Source organism: Python bivittatus, unplaced genomic scaffold (genome assembly GCF_059951505.1).
Source record: "Python bivittatus isolate LINGU-HERP-01145 unplaced genomic scaffold, Pbiv_v1 ctg000660_np1212, whole genome shotgun sequence".
Lineage (NCBI taxonomy): Eukaryota > Metazoa > Chordata > Lepidosauria > Squamata > Pythonidae > Python > Python bivittatus.
Window position 1 is genome coordinate 1,754,942 of NW_028277092.1, and position 18,272 is coordinate 1,773,213.

Sequence of the window (18,272 nt, forward strand, 5' to 3'; positions counted from 1 at the left end):
TGGCCGTATTTGCCCTCACCCTGCCCGCTTGGATTGCGGGACTGTGCCTTCCTCCAGACACCAGGCACGCTCCCGCCAAGAGCGAGCCAGGCAGATGGGGCAACAATCTGATCAGGCGACATCTCCACACATCCTCCTCTTTCAGGCCTTAACAGAACAAGCTGACAGAGCTTGCAGGTCAGGGCGGGTGGATCTGCTTTTGCGCAGCAAGGACAGAGAACTGGGACGGCCCTGGCTTGATTTCCAGCGATCTCCAGCAGGAGGTGGAATGGACCGTTCCTCCACCTTCCTGGTGGAGACAAGATCCAGCAGACTGAAGCGGGAGATGGCGGCTCTCGATTTTTGTGAGCGCTGGAAACAGGAACTGGCTGCAGCTGCAGATTGGCAAAGTGGAAGTTGACACCCATCCTGCGGGCACCTTTGCCAGGCAGGGAAGAAGCCAAGCTGATGCCAGTTCGCCAGGGCATAAAAGCAGCAGAGGGCAGTGCAAACACAGCAAAGCAACTCCTTCGTCTCAGCTACTGCAAAACCTAGTAGCTCCGCTTCAAAGACTGCTGTGAGGGCCGCCCCATTACCTTTCTGGCCCCGCTGGGCACACGACGTGGCGGAGCCCACAAACCTAACCGCTAGACAGGCAACACCTTGGCTGCTGTTTGTGCTACTGTCTGAAAAAGTATAAGCAAAGGACGAATAGCAGCAGGTGTGTGTAGAGCAGGGTTTCTCAACCTTGGCCATTTTAAGATGGGTGGACTTCAACTCCCAGAATTCCCTAGCCAGCCATGCTGGCTGGGGAATTCTGGGAGTTGAAGTCCACCCATCTTAAAATGGTCAAGATTGAGAAACACTGGTGTAAGACAGGGACCATTTCCACTTGCTTATCCCAAGGAGAAATAAAGACACTAGAAATCCTGTCTCTTCCCCCCTCCTCAACCATCACTTTGCCATAAGCTGCAGCCCAGAGAAGCCCCACCCTCCTTCCAGCTGCAAGCAGATGCAAGAAAGGAACTAGTGCACTCAGGATTTTAATGCACAGCTTAGAATGTCTCACTGCCTCTCCTGCTGCCTGAGTTGGTCTTATTTTTTAAATTTTTTTCCCTAACAGCGGCGGTGGCAGCCGCTCCAGAGAGATGTCCCTCCTTATGTCCGTGTTTGGGGGCACGGCCTCCTGCCGCCTCACTTGAAGATCTTGCCCTGGTTGAAGGCTTTGCCGACATGCTTGAAATCGCCTTCCCACATAAAGTATTCTTTCACCAGATCCTTGCATTCCTCGCTGTCCGGGTCCAGCTTCCGCCAAGTGTAGGATTCATAATCCACTTGCCAGTCAGGACTCAGCTGAGAAAGAGATGGAGGAGAAAGAGAGGGTCAGGAGGGGGTGGAAAGGGGGCTGCGTCTTTCCATCTCACCGAGAACCATCACAAAAGCAGAAGGATGCGCTGGTGCTCACCAGCAACACGATGCCGAGGAGAGCACTCGGCAGGCCCTGGCATGCAAATGATCGTTTGCTGTTTGCTCAAAGAGCATTCCGGTTTGATCCTGGCCCAGAACGCAGGGGCAGGAAGCTCACTGCCAGGCCTGACTGAGGAACCGCTGCCTCGTTTCTCTCTTGGCCCCAAGCAGTAAAGAACCTGGAAGCCTGGTGCAGGCAGAGGACGAGGTCCGAGGTTCTCTGGGAGAGGCAGAACAGGGACAACAGAACAGGACCATCAGGCTGTGGGAGTGGAGTTGGTGACCTGTGGGCCTGTGCACACAGCCCTTGAGGAGCACCCTCTATGGGGTAGATTACATCTCCCATCATCCCCAGCTAGCACACCAACTCATCCCTACTTGCGTGGGCGCCGGAAGAGAGGATAAAGGGGGTTTCTGATAAATCTGCAGGGCCGCAAGCTGCTTATCCCAGTTGCAGGGAAAGGACAGGCAGCCTCGCCGCCCTGGAAGCTCTTTCTCCCTATTTAAGAGCTAGAAAGAGCCCCAGGTATGAGCCTAACGCCGCATCCTCTACGGCGGGAGGCAGGGAGGTTGGTTCAGGGGGATGAAAGAGGATTCGGGGGCTCCCCACCCACTTTCCATCACAGCCAGACAGAAAATAAATTCCCAGCATGCTTCTCAGGCAAGCAAAATGTTCCCACCTCTCCTTTTTCAGGTCACAGAATCTGTTAATTAAAATGATGATGATGATAGGAATAGTAATAAAAATCCCTGGTCAGGAGGCAAAGCTCTCGTGATAGAAAACTGGCTGGGTTCCAGTGCATTTTTCTTTCTTGCCCTCAGTCTCTGACCGAACCCCATCGAAGGTGCCGTGGGACCGTTTGATGCGCCCTCCCCTAGAGAATGCAGCAGCAACCTGAAGCCCTGCTGTTGGCCGGGGCTGAGGCCGCTGAGCTACCGGCTTAGAGAACCCGCCTGCGATACAAAAAGGTCGCCCGCCCTGGTTCCCCCGGATCCTCTTTCACTTCTCCTTTGGCAATGGCCGTGCTCAGCTGCACTTTCCCGGTTTCTATTTCGCACGGCTCATCCCTAGCACACTCTCCTGCCACGCGCGCCGTTCCAGAAACTCAGACTCACTGGGAAGGCAAGCTCCTGCCCGCGGAAGACCCAGATGCCCGAGATGCTGCTGTCGTTGTTGGTGCCAAAGAGGATGACGGAAGCAAAGGCGTTCTTACGCAGCTTGTCCAAGCGCTGGAACATGCCTGCCAGAAGCGGGGGGGTGGGGGGGAACGCAGGGGAAGGCGCAAAGAGGGTTTATTAGTGGTCGGGCCAAACTGATAGCAAAATGAGAGAAAACTGGGGCGAAGGGGGGAGAGATTACCAGTGATAAGGTTGCAGCTCATGAAAGTCTGTGCCAGCTCCTCTGGAAAGCGATATTCTGCGTACCAGATGGACCAACCGTCTTTGTCAAAATGTTCCCAAAAGTGGGGGAGGGCTACCTTCAGAGTGTCTTCGTTGGAATATTTCCGCTTGAATTCATCCATGCTGAAGGGACTGGTGGGAAATGAACACGAGGGTGTCACTCAATTCCAGCACAGGAAAAGCAGGGGAGGGGGGCACTCCTGGCTTTTCCTGTTGCCTTTTCCTACCCCTGGCTTTTCAGAATTAAAGATTCGTGACAGGCGGAAATGTGAAAAGCAAGTTAACCTGGCGCGTGGGGGGACCAACAGGCTTGGCCCCCTATCTTGCAAAGCCAAGTGCCAATCCTGAGCACGATCCATATTTCTAAAATCCTGCTTGACCCCAAACTAACACCTCTGGAGAATAAAAGCAAGAATCCAGTAGAGGAGCGTATCTGTAGCTCAGGGTGCTTGGTGCTCTGCTCGCAGATGTTTCATTACCGAGCTAGGTAACGTCATCAGTGCGAGGGAGGGCGGGGTTTGCTGCCCGTTTATATATAGCAGATTGAAGCAAGCAAACCACCTAGCTCAGAAAACACCAGGAACTCCACAAAATCAAGAACAATCAAGCTTGGTACTTTGTTTAGAACTACGCCCCTCTCTCCAGAAAGATGAGGAAAACAGCCTTAAGAAGGAATGAGAGGGAATGGCCATGGGGAGCACCCTCACCTGCTTTCTGGCAAATGGGTGTCTCCCCATTTCTCAGGCCCTTCGTGGGAAGAGAGGACTCTGACATGGTCTCAAACTTCCAAAACGGGCACCGTGGCTCAAAAAAAATTGGGCATCTCTGCAGCACCCCAACACAACACATAAGAAAAGTGCATCAGAGAAAGCTCCCCTACAGCCCAAGGGTTAACGTTAACCAAAATCTTGTCCAATGCTGGCTTCTTTTTGGAATAATATGGAACATATACAAGTAGTTGTATGGGTAAATGCTTCCACGTGGTTCCACATGCTGTTTTGAATTATATCCCAAAGTAGTGGAATCTGAAAATTTTTGAGGAACTTTGATTATATTAGGCATGGGGAAATAGCTGTGAGAAAGAAATTGGAAAAGTACTACTATTCTGGATACCAAAGAGTAGATTTGAGAAATGTTTTTTTCTCTTTTGAAAAAGCTACTTTCTTTTCTACTAGGAATAAAATGAGGCCCTTTGCACAGATTTCGTAATATTTTACAAGAATCGATTTTTTCCCTGTAACCTGGTATAATTTTTAAATATTTAAGTGATATATTTACATGCTTCATATCAATTTAGCATGTTAATTCTCGGAGGGTTTATTTTGGGATGATAACTTAATAAACTAGATTATTTTTTGGATTTGCTAATATTGATTTTGGTCAGTGACCAGATACGCTGTTGGATGTGCGTACGTTGCTTTTAAAAAAAAGTTTCTGTATGCTGTTTTCTCGGCAAGGAGGGGGAATTGAAATGGCAATAAACATTTAATTTTTTTTTTAACCTCGGAGACCCAGTCTGTCTGGTCTACTTAGAGGCCGCCAGCGGGATGGCAAGCAGAATTCTCAATGGGATGCCCTTTGCAGAACGTCAGCAGCCCAGGGCTTCGGATGGTTCACAGCGCCTGCCAACGGTGTGTCTGCAAAGGGGTAACCCAGGCTACACAGCATGGTACGAGGCAGATGTTTTGAACCACAACTCCTGTGCTGTCTTATCATAGGCCTTGATTGCAGGCAGATGGGAGCTGAAGTTTAGAACATCTAAGCAAAACTTCTCTCCTGGATGGGCACAGGAGACTCAAAAACTTCCAAAGTAGCCTGGAAGAGAAATTTTGCACCAGCCAAGGTGGTTTTGCAACTATGCTAATAAAGCTGCAGCCAGCGCTTACAGGGTTTGTCTGCACACAAGCCTTCCTAAGCCGTTGGACTACAACTCCCGTTATTTCCAAGCAACTGGAGAGCAAGGGGCTAGCAAAGCCATTCTCAGACAAGCACTTTGCAGTCCCTCAGTAGCCCAGTGGGAGTCTGGGGCCAGCCAATACTAAAACTCGGCCAGCTCACCCGCCTTAACTTTCCAGTCATCCCAAAAGGAAACAGCTAACAGGAAAAACTCCCCAGAACGGTTTTATCCAGAAGGGAGAGATTCAGTGGGTGAAACGTGCAGCAGTTTGTCTCAGCCTCTCAGAATGAGCACTCTTAGCTACGCCTGGTGGAAGAGTGGGGGGAGGCCAGAGGGAGGTTACTTCCATGAAAACAAGTCAGCTACTGTTTTAAGATTATCCCGGATCACAAGACAGCTCCTTTTAAGCAACAGCTGAGATGCAATGTAGCCAGAACAAACTGCACTGAAATGCTGCACTTCGGGTCATCCCAGCAGGCCTCGTGTTTTGCAGAGAAGGGCCTCCCTCCACCCCCTCCGAGAATCTGGTCTCCTGCCCCTCCTCCGGAAATGGGAAGAACTTCTCAGCTTAGCCCCAAGCTGCAGCTGAAGAAGCCCACAGCCTGACTTCACCCTCTTTCTCTGAGTGCACAGACAAACTCTGCTGGGGCTGGAGCGAGCCCTCTCACCCAGACCCTTCCAGAGGCAGCCAAACCTGGCCCCCTGCCACCTCCAGGCCCGACAAACAAGATTCCCCCTTGTCCCTCCCTGGCTTGGCCAGGCTGGCACGAAGCCCCAAACCCATCCCAGACATGCGGCTGGCAGGCCAACGTGGCCCACAAGCAAGGGTGCTCTGCTGCCTCCTAGTGGCCAGCCCTGGGGAGCCTGGAGGGAATGCACAACGTTCAATGGTCCGGTTTCTTTCCCCAGCAGAGCCAGAAAATGGAGCCAAGGAACCGCCGTGGACTCACTGGCTTAAATGGGTCTTTCCCTTACCAGGCTGTGCAAGTGAGGTCAGCGCAAGGAGGCAGGCCTCTGAACTCTGCAGCGGGTGAGGCTCACGATCAGAAATGGGCAGAGCCTATTTCAACCCTCTTGGGGGGGAGGGAGGCGCAAGAATTAAAATGAGTGCCATAGGCTCCAAGCTAAAGGCATCTATTTTGCCGCTTAAGCTCTCTCCCAATGCATTTCGGAGGTATGATAAGGAGCACGATGCAAACTTTAAGCCTGTGCAAGGGTTAAGGCATTCATTTACCCTTTGACCTGCTCACTTTGTCAGAGACTTTGGGCCCCCAGTCACCTGCAGGTTGCCACCCGCTCAGCCCACGGGAAGCTGCTAAGAGATTCTTGCTACAGCGAAGACCCCCAATCTTCCATCCTGCTTACACCCAAGGCAGGGGTGATGGTAGAAGTGCTAAGTGGTGAGCCTGGAAGAAGCAGACGTGATAGGAGCCAAACAACTGATGACTGGGGAAGGGAAGGCCAATGACCCTCGCCCCCAAGGGTGGCGGTCTAGACTAGACCAGATGCCGTCACCTGACCACAGCAACACGACCTGCTGATAGGTTGGCCTGTCTTTGCAAACTGGAGAGACATAGTAAATATGGCTGGAAGGTATTAAAAGGCCCAACCAATGGAGATGTATTACACTCTAAAACAGTGTTTCTCAACCTGGACAACTTTAAGATTTGTGGACCTCAACTCCCAGAATTCCCCAGTCAGTATGACGGCTAGGGAATTCTGGGAGTTGAAGTCCACACATCTTAAAGTTGATAAGGTTGAGAAACCCTGCTATACAGTAGTATTGGAAATTTGAGATGAATGTCATCAGAAACTGGAGGGTGTATTTGGTTGTTTGTACCAAAGCAAGGTAATGCTTGGTTATGTAGTGGACCCAACTCCATCTCAGTTAACTATGGATCCCTGCCTGCACTGTTTATGTTTGTTCACGCAGCAATCTGTTCCAGCTGGTCACTCTCTCAAATTCTCCATTCATCTGTCTTGCACTAGTGTGTAAGTGGGGACATTTGAATATTTTTTATACCTCCTAAAGGGCTTATTTTTGTTTTTCTTGGGGGGGGATTAATTTTAGTAAAGCAAAATGGTGATACAAAATAAGGAAGGCTGTATTGTGCACGAATGGAGGTCCAAGATTTTCTATCCTTCACCAGAATTCTGGGGGGAGTAGCCGGATTTTTGTTTTATTGTGAATTACATTTTCTTACATCCTTGTTAGGGCTTCCACTCCCCAGGTAGCCTTCAAGACGTGTGGATTTCAAGTCCTAGTACCCTCAGCCACAGCCATGCTGATTTATAACCCTGGATGTGAAACTCCACATATCTGGAGGCGAAGCAAGTGGAAGACTAGCGTATGGAGTCCTTGGTACTTTCTGAGCTTGGTGGTTTGCTTGCAGACGTTTCATTACCCGACTAGGTAACATCATCAGTGCTGGTGAGTCTGGGGTTTGCTGCCTGTTTATATACATAGCTTGCCCTGCCAGTGTTGGGGGTGTGTGATTTTCTCCTTGGTAGCCCCTTGGTTAGAGTGTTGTTTTCTCCTTGTTCGTTTGTCTGGTGTTAATCCCTGCTTATCTGGCTGCTGGAAAGGAGGTGTTCTGGTCTTTTTGTTTCCTTCTTAGCTTTTTTATTGTCTCTTTTGAATGGAGACAATAAAAGACAATAAACAAACAATAAAAAGAATGGATACATTTTTTTGTTGCATTTCTCCTAATCCTTGTGTTTTTGTTTGCAATTTTGCCTAATACAATTTGTGTAAGCTGTTTTCCCCAGTGTGATGTTTCCTGGTATTAATTTTCTCAATTACCTGCATTTCTTGCTAAACTTTCTAAAATTTCATCTGCCTTTTTGTAGGCAAATCTCATCACCCAGCGAGTCTGTAATCAACTGCCATTCCAAGACATTACTAATAAAAGAGAGTATCTGTGACTCAGGGCTGAACTCTGGAATCTGGTGCTAATCCCTGCTTATCTGGGTGTCGGTTGCTGGAGAGGATGTGTTGCGTTGCGGTCTTTTTGTTTACTTTTTAGCTTTTTTATTGTCTCTTTTGAATGATGTGTAAATGTGGTTTATCTCTATGTGCCTATTTAGTGCCCATTTACTTAGGTTTATCTCTATGTGTTTATTTAGCATCTACTAATTGCAGAAAGTGCTGCATTTACCGAACAAACAATAGAATATAAGATGAGCCACCCTCAAAAGAGAGGTGAGGCCCACAAAATAATTTTCCTCTTTCATTGGATGCTCAGCAAATCTAAAACAAGTTTCCAATTTAAAAAATAGATTACTTTTTTCAGGGGGAGCACCATCCTTTTGGATAAATACGGTAAAGGGCTTGAGAAGGAAAAAAAAATTCATAGGTTTGATGTACGTTGACACCTATCTAAAACTGCTCTGATGGAACTTTTTTTTAATAAAGCCAAATAGATTATTCAGGCCTGACCTTCTAGGTTGCCCCCACACTTGGCCAAAGAGCACTTTGGGACATTTTCCAGGTTGGCCCGAATCCCCCGAACGGGCGTCACCCCAAGCCTTTCTGACTGCGGCACCCCTTCTCCAACCACCTGGGGGTCCTTACCTTTTAGGGAGGTGAGAAAAGGGATCTTTGGATTTGGGCTCGGCCGCCAAGGCCTGTTCACACTCATCTAGCTCCTCCTCAGGCTCTGGCTTCTTCTCTTCTTTCTTCTCTGCCTTCTTCTCCTCCTTCGGCGGCTTCTCCTTCTTGGAGGATTCTTTCTTGGGTTGATTCTCCGCAAACTTCTTGGCTGTGGACCAACAACAAGCCAAAGAAAAAAGGAACGCGGTTCAGGGTTTCAGTGCTGAAGTTCCCAACGTCAATTTCTGACATCCTGAAGCACTAAAGCCTCCGAAAGGAGAGCTGGGAAAGGCCAGGGACTCCGTAAGACAAGCGTGAGCTGAAGAACTAGGAACAGGATTTTATTCATTCATTCATTCATTCATTTATTCATTCATTCATTATTAAATTTATAGGCTGGCCATCTCCCCCAGAGGGTTTTACTGTGATTTACCATGAATTGCTACAACCTTTAAACTCTGATGCCCCCCCCAGTTTATAGCACATATTATTTGGTGTTCAGAATTACTCATGAGCCCAAAAAACAGCAACGGGTGAGTTTGTGCAAATCAGTGTCACAGTACTGGAAGACACCAATGAAGCCTCAGCCTGCTGACCCACCCATGTTCAGTGCAGCTGTCCAAACTGAAGCGTCTCAGATGCTTTGGATTAGACCGGAGGCTGTTTGGTCTCTGCTTTAATACAGGCAACAGGGGATCCCAGCACCTCTCAAGGCCTTTGGTCCGGGGCTGATCAGGTATTATGGAAGTGCAGTGCACAAACACAACCCCCCCCTTTTTTCTTTTTACTATCAGGGTGGTGTCAGGAACCAACCAGTGATTTCTGCACATAAAGAGCCTATGCATGAATATTAAGTAGCAGATACATCAAAAATGGTAGCTTAATTTATTCCAAGGGATTTCTCTATCTGTGTTTAAAGCTTTTTTTTGGGGGGGGCGCCTTCAGGTAAGTCCTGATTCTCGATGACTGTCTGGGCAAGTCCCTGCAGGTTTCTAGGCAACGTTTTTGGAAGTGGGTGGATCGCCCTTGCCTGGTTTCAAGGGCTGAGAGAGAGAGACTGGCCCAAGGTCACCCAGGACTAGAACTCACAGTCTCCCGGTTTCTAGCTTGGTGCCTTTAACCACCAGGACAAGCTGGCTCACGTGGCTATTAATTACACTGCACTCAAATATTAGAGCAGATTTTAGAAGCCTCATTCAGATTTCGCACTCTGCTCAAGCATGTATTTACTAACGTTCACTCAAGCAGCTGTTATTAACTCCCGAGGTCTCAGAGGGAAGGAGGCGGCCACCAGCTATTAAATGTCTTTGCCAAGGAAGCCACAGTTGGGCCGTTTGATCGGGCAGCTGGATTTGCAGAAAAAGTAGGCAACCTTTTAAAAAACAGGCACTGAGGGCAGCAAGGCACGAGTTGACCCATGTAAAGTGTACAGGACCCCTTCAGAAAATTAAAAATGGCCCTCAATTTTTGAACCACCCCATCTTGCAGGAAACAGAGTGAACATGAAATGTGACCCCTTTCTACAGCACATTCTAATTTTAGTCAGGTCAGCTGCAGAGCCAAAGACAGGAAGGGGCAGTGAAATGCACACTCTTTCTTCCACAAACTAAACATACTTCTCTTTTCCTAAGATTAGAGAGGCTGGAAAAGCAATGCTCCTTAATGGATTCCTACGAGCAGAATACAACAGTAGCGGTCCTCGCCCTCTTTTCTTGTTGCCCCTTAAAAAAAATGGAACTAAGGGGAAGGAATTAAGCTATGCTAATTCCAGCAGTGGCGTAGACTGCTCGCAGCTCACTCATCCCACCTCCTGCGGCCCCTTTCCAACCTTAAAAGACAGAATGGCAGTTTAAAGAGAACACTTAGACCACGGATGAATTCCCTAACCATCAAACTGCGCCATCTTCTCACACAGCTTCAACTCCCCCAGGACAGCCTTGAACTGGGGCTGGTTTATGCAGGTCACAAACCAGCGGTTCACGTTTTCGTAAGGCTGGCGGAAGGGTGGCTCCAAAACCTGAAAATGGAGGAAAGGCAAGCACAGTCAGTTCCTTTCCACATGGACTAGTGCAAAACTGGGGCGGTGAACATTTTATGTTTCTGTATTTTTTGATTACGCGCCATCAAGTTGGTATCAGCTCTTAGCAACCTTCTCCAGGATGATCAGTCCCCAACCCAGTCTCTCAGATCTTCCAACGGTGCACCCATCACCACTATAATTGAAACCACTGTGTCATCCTCTTCTTCTCTTTCCTTCCACCTTTCCCAGCATTATAGACTTTTCAAAAGTCTTTTACCCTATTACATTTTGCTGTATTTTATTCCTGCTACTGCACCTTTAAGAAGAAACATCTCTTCTCATTTTCCCTGGATTTACTCATGGCCATCTTGAGTTTTGGAAAAGGACAATCCTACCTCTGTATTTTCTTCTGTTTCGTTCCTCAACCCTTGAATTTTCCTCCCCATTTTTCCACTGTTCTTCCAAAGCATCCTCAGATCTTTCCTCACCACAGAAGAGATTAAGTGTCTCAGATGGAGCTCAACCTTTATCTGCCTGTAACCACCTACTGCATGAAATTCTTCCCGTTTACACTTCTCAAGGCTTTTGTTAGGTGTACATAACTCAAAAATACTATAAACACAGCACTGTTCTTAATCGTTGACAGCTCAACCTCTTGACTGTTAAAACTCATCAGGGATGTTCCTTCTGCTGCTGTTCTTATGATTTCACTGCATTGTCCCATTGACCTTAAAGCTTACCTGTGCACAAGAGACGTATAAAAACCTGCAGCAAAATGCTGTAAAATTTTGGAGGGCGTAGCTGTGTAGAGGGAGAGAGACGGACGCCTGGGCTACACTTCTCCACTTACAGAATTTAAAACAAGGTATCATTGTAGTTGGCCATGTCTGCATGTGCTAATTTTTTAACACTGGACTACACTGCAGCGCTATGGCAGCAATCCTTAAGCTTGCATGACTTCCCTGCGAACCTTTTTGGGAAGGAAGGATTGAAGGCAGGGCCCAAACCTTCCAATTTAGCTCCGTCTGCTTGCATTTGCACGTCAAAAAGTCTGACTGATCTGAACAACAGGTAGCTCAAATGTGTCACCATCCTGTCAGATGGCTTGAACAAACCATAGCTCAAACCAACCAGACATGCAGCCACCAGCAACCTCTGTTTTTCTTGCTGACGGCTCTTCAACCAGCTCTCAGGGTCTTTCACCCTGCGACATGGACTTCCATCATGAGGGAGAGAAGCCCCTTTTCTCCCACACACCCTCAAAGTTGGGGTAGTAAAAAAAATGAGCCTCAAACCAGATCCCCATGCTCTTAACCCTGCACTACTTCGGCTTGGCAACTGCTGATTCAAGGAAGGCACTGCTTGCACCACCAGAAGATCTAACAAGGCTCTTGTCCTCAAAGACGTAACTCCTCATGGGGGAGAAAAGCGGAAGGCGTCCAGCTCTGCTCCTTCTTCTCCCACCTGCTGAAAGTCAAGCATTCCCAAACACCTCAGCAACCCCCTAGGTGCTCCTCTGCCACCTACAGAGACTCACCTGCTTGTAAAGCCAGAGCAGAGTGCAGACAACTGTGATATCCGCCAGCGTGATGCGCTCCCCGACCAAAAATGTCCGCGTCTTCAGGTGGATATCAAGGAGGCTCAAGATCCGTTTCACTTCCTCCTTGGCAGACTCCGTAGCCTGCAGGGGAAGCAAAAACTTTTAGGGGGATCCCCCCAGCAATGGCTCGGGCCAGCAGACAACTCCAGAGTCATAGAACCTAAAGGCTGTCAAAAGCCAGATTGCCTTTCCAGGAATATAAAACACTATTTCAATATATTGACACAGACTGCAAAATGTTAACAAACTTCTGTTTTCAAGTACCTGTCTACTCTGAACTTCACGATTAGCAAAACGCATGCATCCATCCAAGCAAAGAGATTTCTGTCCCCATCTAGCTACCTGGATGGTTGGGAAATAGCACTATACGCACTGAAATAAGTCTAACTCTGGATAAAACTATTGTGCCACTTACCTGCTTGTTATATTGCATTATGCCAAGGGTGGGGAAGACCCAGGTACTGGCTGGAGGCACAATGTCACTGTCGGCAAAGCTCACCCACTGAAGGACCTGGGCAGCTGATTCTTTAGTTGCACCTCGTAGTTCTTCATTGCTGACTGGGAGAGGAAATCCGACCAGTTAAAGAACCAACAATCACAAAGAATACGCTGGAAACTTCAAACAGATTGAACCACAATTTCTCTAATTTCCGATCAATGGAGTTATGGGCCATCCTAGTTGAGAACCATGGGAGCTGATGTCTACCAGATCTAGATCTTCTCCAGCTTCAAGAGTTTTTTGGGGGGTGGGAAACCCATACCTAAAAAAAATTTTAAAGAATTTTTACTCCAGGGGCTTCTAAGATGGCTTTTTTGGCTGGTGGTTAAGGGCTAACACCCTCAGAGAATAATGAAGTTTCTCCAAATAGACAACCAAGCATAAAAGAAATATGAGTAAGTTATAAATGAAATAAAAACAGGACAAGGAGAGCTAGCATCATACAGTGACCCTTTGTGAAAGCTTCTACAAAACCATTTCTTCCGGTCTATCAGTGTTTTCCTGTCACCTAACTGCCCTCAATCTCTGTGTATTTCATTTGTCCACCCCCGATCAAGGATTTCTTATAAACCTGACCCAACCCCGAATCCCTTTGGGTAAAGCTGACAAGCAGAGGCCTTTGGAGTTATTGAATCCCTTTGGGTAAAGCTGACAAGCAGAGGCCTTTGGAGTTACCGTAGTGTGCAATGGCGTTGCTCTCGAATATGCAAAACCCATCATCTCCTTCAAAGGCTGGAACCTACAGAGGGGGAAAAAAGCCTCTCTCAGTGGCTGAGAAGACAAATGGAGGGATCTCCTCCAAAGAGGCCAGCAGGTACCACCTACAGCAATGTGGAAACTGTAAGAGACTCAAGTCGAGAACTTCAGCTTGAGATGTGATATCACCAGGACTGGTGCCAGGCCAGCAACAAGCCCTTGCCTTGTTCAAGACGAAGCCTCCTATCTAGACTAAACCTGCTGCAGATGCAGGAAGGAACCTCTGAATGCTTTGTTACAGACCTCCAATTCTTGGGGGAATGAATGCTCAGCCCTGTTTTTTCTTCCTACAGGCAGAAAGTTTCACCAAGCCTTTAAGGCTGGGATTTTTTTTTTTTTTGCAGGTATTGCTCCTGATTATTCTACAAAGAATAATGCTGGCAGTCAGGCCTCAGAATTAACAGGGACCCAACCATGGGAAAAGCCTGGCTCCATTAATCAGCCCCACCCCACCAACCACAGCGTTGATTCTACTTTAAAAGGTATTTAAGTACTTCCAAAAACCAGAATTGAGGCTGAGGTGGCTAACATTACTTGGCAGTTTTTGATCCCACCCGTACAAAGTTAGGGGGCCAGCATCTTGAACAGATTTGGGGTACATGGCAGAACCTTACCTTGGCTCTGAACTAAGACATAAGATACTCGCATGGGTTTTGGCTTAGCTCAATGGGTGAATGCTGCCACTGGGCTTTCATAACCAGCATTTGTTTATTGTACTGTTATAGCACCCAAAGATGAGATTTCTGTCTGCCTACATAGATAAATGCATCGATTCTTAAAATACATTACAGAACATACATAAGCATGTTACATGAACCAGGCAATTCTCATTTAATTCAATACATCATGGCTCAGTATTTATTTATTTATTTATTTATTTATTTATTAAATTTTTCGACCGCCCATCTCCCCCCAATGGGGGAACTCTGGGCGATTCACAACAAATATTAAAACATAAAATATATAAACACATAAACCCTTAATTTAAAACATTACTAAAAAGAAGGAGAGGCCAAGAGGATGAAAAATCTGAGGCTGAAGGCAGAAGGCCTCTATGGGGCTAGCCATCCCCATGCTTGAGGTATTCTCACCCCACCCCAGGCCAGGTGGCAGAACCAGGTCTTCAAAACCTTATGGAAGGCCAGGAGTGAGGGGGCCAATCGCACCTCCGGGGGCAGGATGTTCCAAAGGGCGGGGCTACCACAGAGAAGGCCCGCCTTCTGGACCCCGCCAGTCGGAGTTCTTTTGCCGAGGGGGTCCGGAGCATGCCCTCTCTGTGCGATCGGGTGGGACGGGTTGAAGACATAGGGGAGAGGCGGTCGCTCAGGTAGCCTGGCCCCATGCCATGTAGGGCTTTCAAGGCGATAACCAACACCTTGAATTGGACCCGGAAGCAAACTGGCACCCAGTGCAGCTCGCGGAGTATGCAACTCTCTGCAGTATGGTCTGCAGAGAGGTTTACAAAATGAATTTAATGCCCAATCTTTACAAAACTAGATTATACTGCAGCCCTATTTCTCAAGGCTATGACATGTTGGGATTTTACAGAATTATAGAATGGGAAGTGATCGCAAGGAGCATTTATTTATGTTTGTTTTGATGCTGCCCAACTCCAACCGGCTCTGGTCTGACCCTCTGCAATGCGCAGAAAAACCATTTAAACAATCTATGAGGTGGCTTATTCTTAAAAATCTCCAGAGGTGGTTAACCCATAACCTCTACAAGTATCATCCCACTATTGCGCAGATCTCACTGTCAGAAAAGCTTTTATTATGTCTAAATAAAATCTAGGGAGCTGCAACTTATATTTCCCAGAATCCCCAGCCAGCCACAATGTTGACTGGAAACTACAATTCTTATAAATCTGGGGGATACAGCATTGGAGAAAGCGACTCAACAAGACTATCTACATCAGTGTTTCTGAACCTTGGCCACTTTAAAATGTCTGGACTTCAACTCCCAGAATTCCCCAGCCAGCATTCTGGGAGTTGAAGCCCAGACTTCATAAAGTGGCCAAGGTTCAGAAACACTGATCTAAATAAATATCATTACTGGTACATGTGGATACCCCCAATTACATGGGTCAGATACCCAAAAGGAGCCCTGCCTGTTCTGAAGACGCATCAAGTCTGCTGGATACACTGACAGTGAGAGGCTAGAGCTGGCCTTGTTTTTTTAACTGAGCACCAGGCACAGAAAACCAACTTCCATCACTGTATCCAACTAGCTCCTGGAAATTGGGAAGAGTCGCAGTAACCCATCAAGATGACAAGTGTCTTCCATTCCACCAACAAATCACAGAACTGGGTCATGACGGGGAGCAACTAGAGTCAGGCAAGCAAAAACAGCAGCTCACCTTTCCAACTGGGAATTTTTTCAGGAATTCGGGGGTCTTGTTGGTCTGCCCAAAGTGGAACTGGGGCGGTGTGGAGAGGACTTTGATCTTAGCACCGCTGTACTGGGCAGCAATTAGGGCTTTGAATGCCCGCCAGTTCTCAGGGTAAGTGTAGAGAGTCTGCAGGGAGAGCAAGGAGCAACCGGTTAAGAGGTCCCTGAGAAGGGAGGCATAACTTAGTACATTAGCCTTTTCCAAATCTCAATCGATTTTGAGCCTATGTAGCAGAGCTAACCATCATTGACAGGGATCTCTGCATTTATTGGCTCAACGGATGTGGTTACCCACTTGCCAGGTGACTCTGCAATTGGTAGGACCTTCCTGCTGCAAAGCAGACATAGCACCGTCTCCCCTTCCCACCACAGTCCATGACCTCCTCTTCTCAATTGGTCTGTTATGCCTTTTCTCAGACGCCCTTCTTTGTCCAGAACCACACCCACCACCTGGCAGCCACTGCAAGTAGGCAAGGCTGCCCGCTCTCCTCCCTGCCCCAGAACCCACTGCAGTGTACGGGATCTTCCCCTGACCCATCTCCTCATGGCTTGCCGTTCTGCCCGGCAAGGTCTCCCCCAGCTCTACCTAGGCATTTCTGGGTGTGAATCGAAGACCACCTTCGTACACGCCCACGCCCGGAAGGCCATCACCTGTCCCCTAAAATCAAGATCTTCTGCTCAAAAGCCTGGCTCTCCCAAGCCAGCCCCCCCACCCTAAAACGCAGCCAACCCCAACGTGGACATCTCCCCTGGAAAACCAGGGATTGGTTTTGGATCCAGCCAGGTGGCCATCCAGCTGGGGCTGCTGCAGCCCTAGATGAGCAAGTCAGGAGAAAGCGCCGTCGGCAGGCTAGAACCCGCCGTTCTGCCGGTTAGTTTCTGGGTGGCCCCAAAGGCAGGAAGCTGCCCCATCCTGCTCTGGCCCCAGGTGCTGAGAGCAGGCTGCCTCCAACCCCGGAGGCTCCGTTCGGCCGCCGAACCCTCCCCACCGCTCCTGCACGCAAGAGGTGCTCTTCCACCCCACCGAGGGGTCCCTCGATGCCCCGCTGCTGAAAGAGCAATTCAGACTGACGGGGAGGGGGTCTCGTCTTTCATCTCAAGCCAGTTCGGAGGGAAGGCAAAACGCTGGATCTGCCCTCCTCCGACAAGGCAACAAGAAGTAACTCAATACCACCCTCCATACACGCACACATCCTAGGGAGCTCGAACTACAGTTCCTATCCGGCGTGGCCTCTTGGCCGGGGCGTATGGGAGCTGTAGTCTTCGCCGCTTGGGCCGGCTGAAGCCCCTCACGCGCCCCAGCTGACAGCCACCACGCGTGGCGAGGGAAGTAACCCGACACTCCCCCTTTCGGGCTCTGCCTGCCCGCCCGGCCTCTCCCCTCCCGGGCGCCTGCCCGAGCCGTTCCCCCGCTCCACGGCCGGCCCTTCCCAGCCCTCAGCGCTGGGGCCCCGACCGCCCTCCCCGTGGCCGGATGGAGGCGGATTAGCGCTAGGCCTCGGAGGGAACCGCAAGCTCACCCCGGCCACCGCCATCTTAGCGAGGAGAGGAAAAGGAGGAGCGTCGCGCAAGACGGCCGTAAAGCAAGCAGGAGGAGGGAGGAAAAATCCGAGAGCGACGAGCCTCCTGCGCCCCGCCTCCGCTCTGCCTCCTGCGTCACTGTGGGGAGGCGGAGCCGTGCAGTGACGGGAGGCGGGTGGAGCGCGAGAGCACAGAGATTTAAAAAAGGGCAGAGAGCGACCGTCTCGCCTGGACTCTTAGTTCTGTTTTCCTCGGGGGACCTTGGTTTTAAACCAGAGTTCCTCAACCTTGGCCACTTTTAGATGTGTGGACCTCAATTCCCAGAATTCCCCAGCCAGCCATGGGGATTTCTGGGACTTGACGTCCACACATCTTAAACCTGACCAGGCTGAGAAACCCTGGTTTAAACAATATTGGCCACTGCGAGATGGAAATCAACAGAGAAATGCAAGGTTCTGAAATGATCCGAAATGAGCATCTTAAACGATCAGAGTTTGTCTCTGCTCTGAGCCCTGACCACCTGCAAAATTCCTCTCAATATTATAATTATAATACAATATTAAATGCAACCTTGGACTAAAAGTTCCCCTGCTCACGCCCATATTCCTTTGTAGTAGCTGGTTTTACATGTCACCTTAAACCATAGTTTGTTTAATGATGGTCTATTGACTGCACCCTGTTTGGCTGAGTGTGGGATATTAAGCCACAAACTGTGGCTTGCAAACTACGATGGCTGGTGTCAATTCTTACTTCATTTTCAGGTAGGAAAGTATCCCAAGAGCCAGTACTGTAAGGAGGTTTACACACTGCACTAAGCCATCATAGGTTGCTTTGGGTGTTGCAGGAACCCCTCCATGGTGGTCTGTAAAGTGCATTTTGTCGCTGGGATGTATGTGAGAAATCATTCTAGGACTATTTACAATGTTGGAAAACTTCCTTTTAAAAAATCAGAAAGCAAAACAGCAAAACGGTTGTCTTTATTGGTGCTTTTTGGTTTGGTTGACACACAACCCACCTCGATCAAGGAAAAACTTAAAGGCTGCATCTGGACGTGGTTAATTTAGAGCATTTTACCCAATAATCTTTTGTTGTTCTGAGTTTGGAATAATAATTTTTTTGTTTGTTGATCACATTTATAAATAAATACATACA

At 48.5% G+C, this 18,272-nt stretch overlaps 1 protein-coding gene across 1 annotated transcript; it reads right to left on the reverse strand.

The window, feature by feature from the left end:
• Window positions 1-1,006: 1,006 nt before the first annotated feature.
• Window positions 1,007-17,258, reverse strand: EEF1G (eukaryotic translation elongation factor 1 gamma). The gene is made up of 10 exons (XM_007439895.4): window positions 17,120-17,258; window positions 15,568-15,726; window positions 13,131-13,194; window positions 12,372-12,514; window positions 11,894-12,037; window positions 10,224-10,353; window positions 8,319-8,505; window positions 2,807-2,979; window positions 2,563-2,687; window positions 1,007-1,332 (listed from the first exon to the last, which is right to left on the reverse strand). The coding sequence occupies exons 1-10, from the start codon at window positions 17,132-17,134 to the stop codon at window positions 1,174-1,176; spliced, it is 1,299 nt and encodes a 432-aa protein (XP_007439957.1). The 5' UTR covers window positions 17,135-17,258; the 3' UTR covers window positions 1,007-1,173.
• Between the last annotated feature and the right edge of the window lie 1,014 nt (window positions 17,259-18,272).

Bases quoted from the DNA above. Each gene is read 5' to 3' on its own strand.
- EEF1G (XM_007439895.4), bottom strand. The intron at 12,038-12,371 runs GTAAGTGGCACA...CTTCCCCTGCAG, and splicing joins TAATGCAATATAACAAGCAG to GCTACGGAGTCTGCCAAGGA. The intron at 1,333-2,562 runs GTGAGTCTGAGT...TCTCTTTCTCAG, and splicing joins GGCAGGAGCTTGCCTTCCCA to CTGAGTCCTGACTGGCAAGT.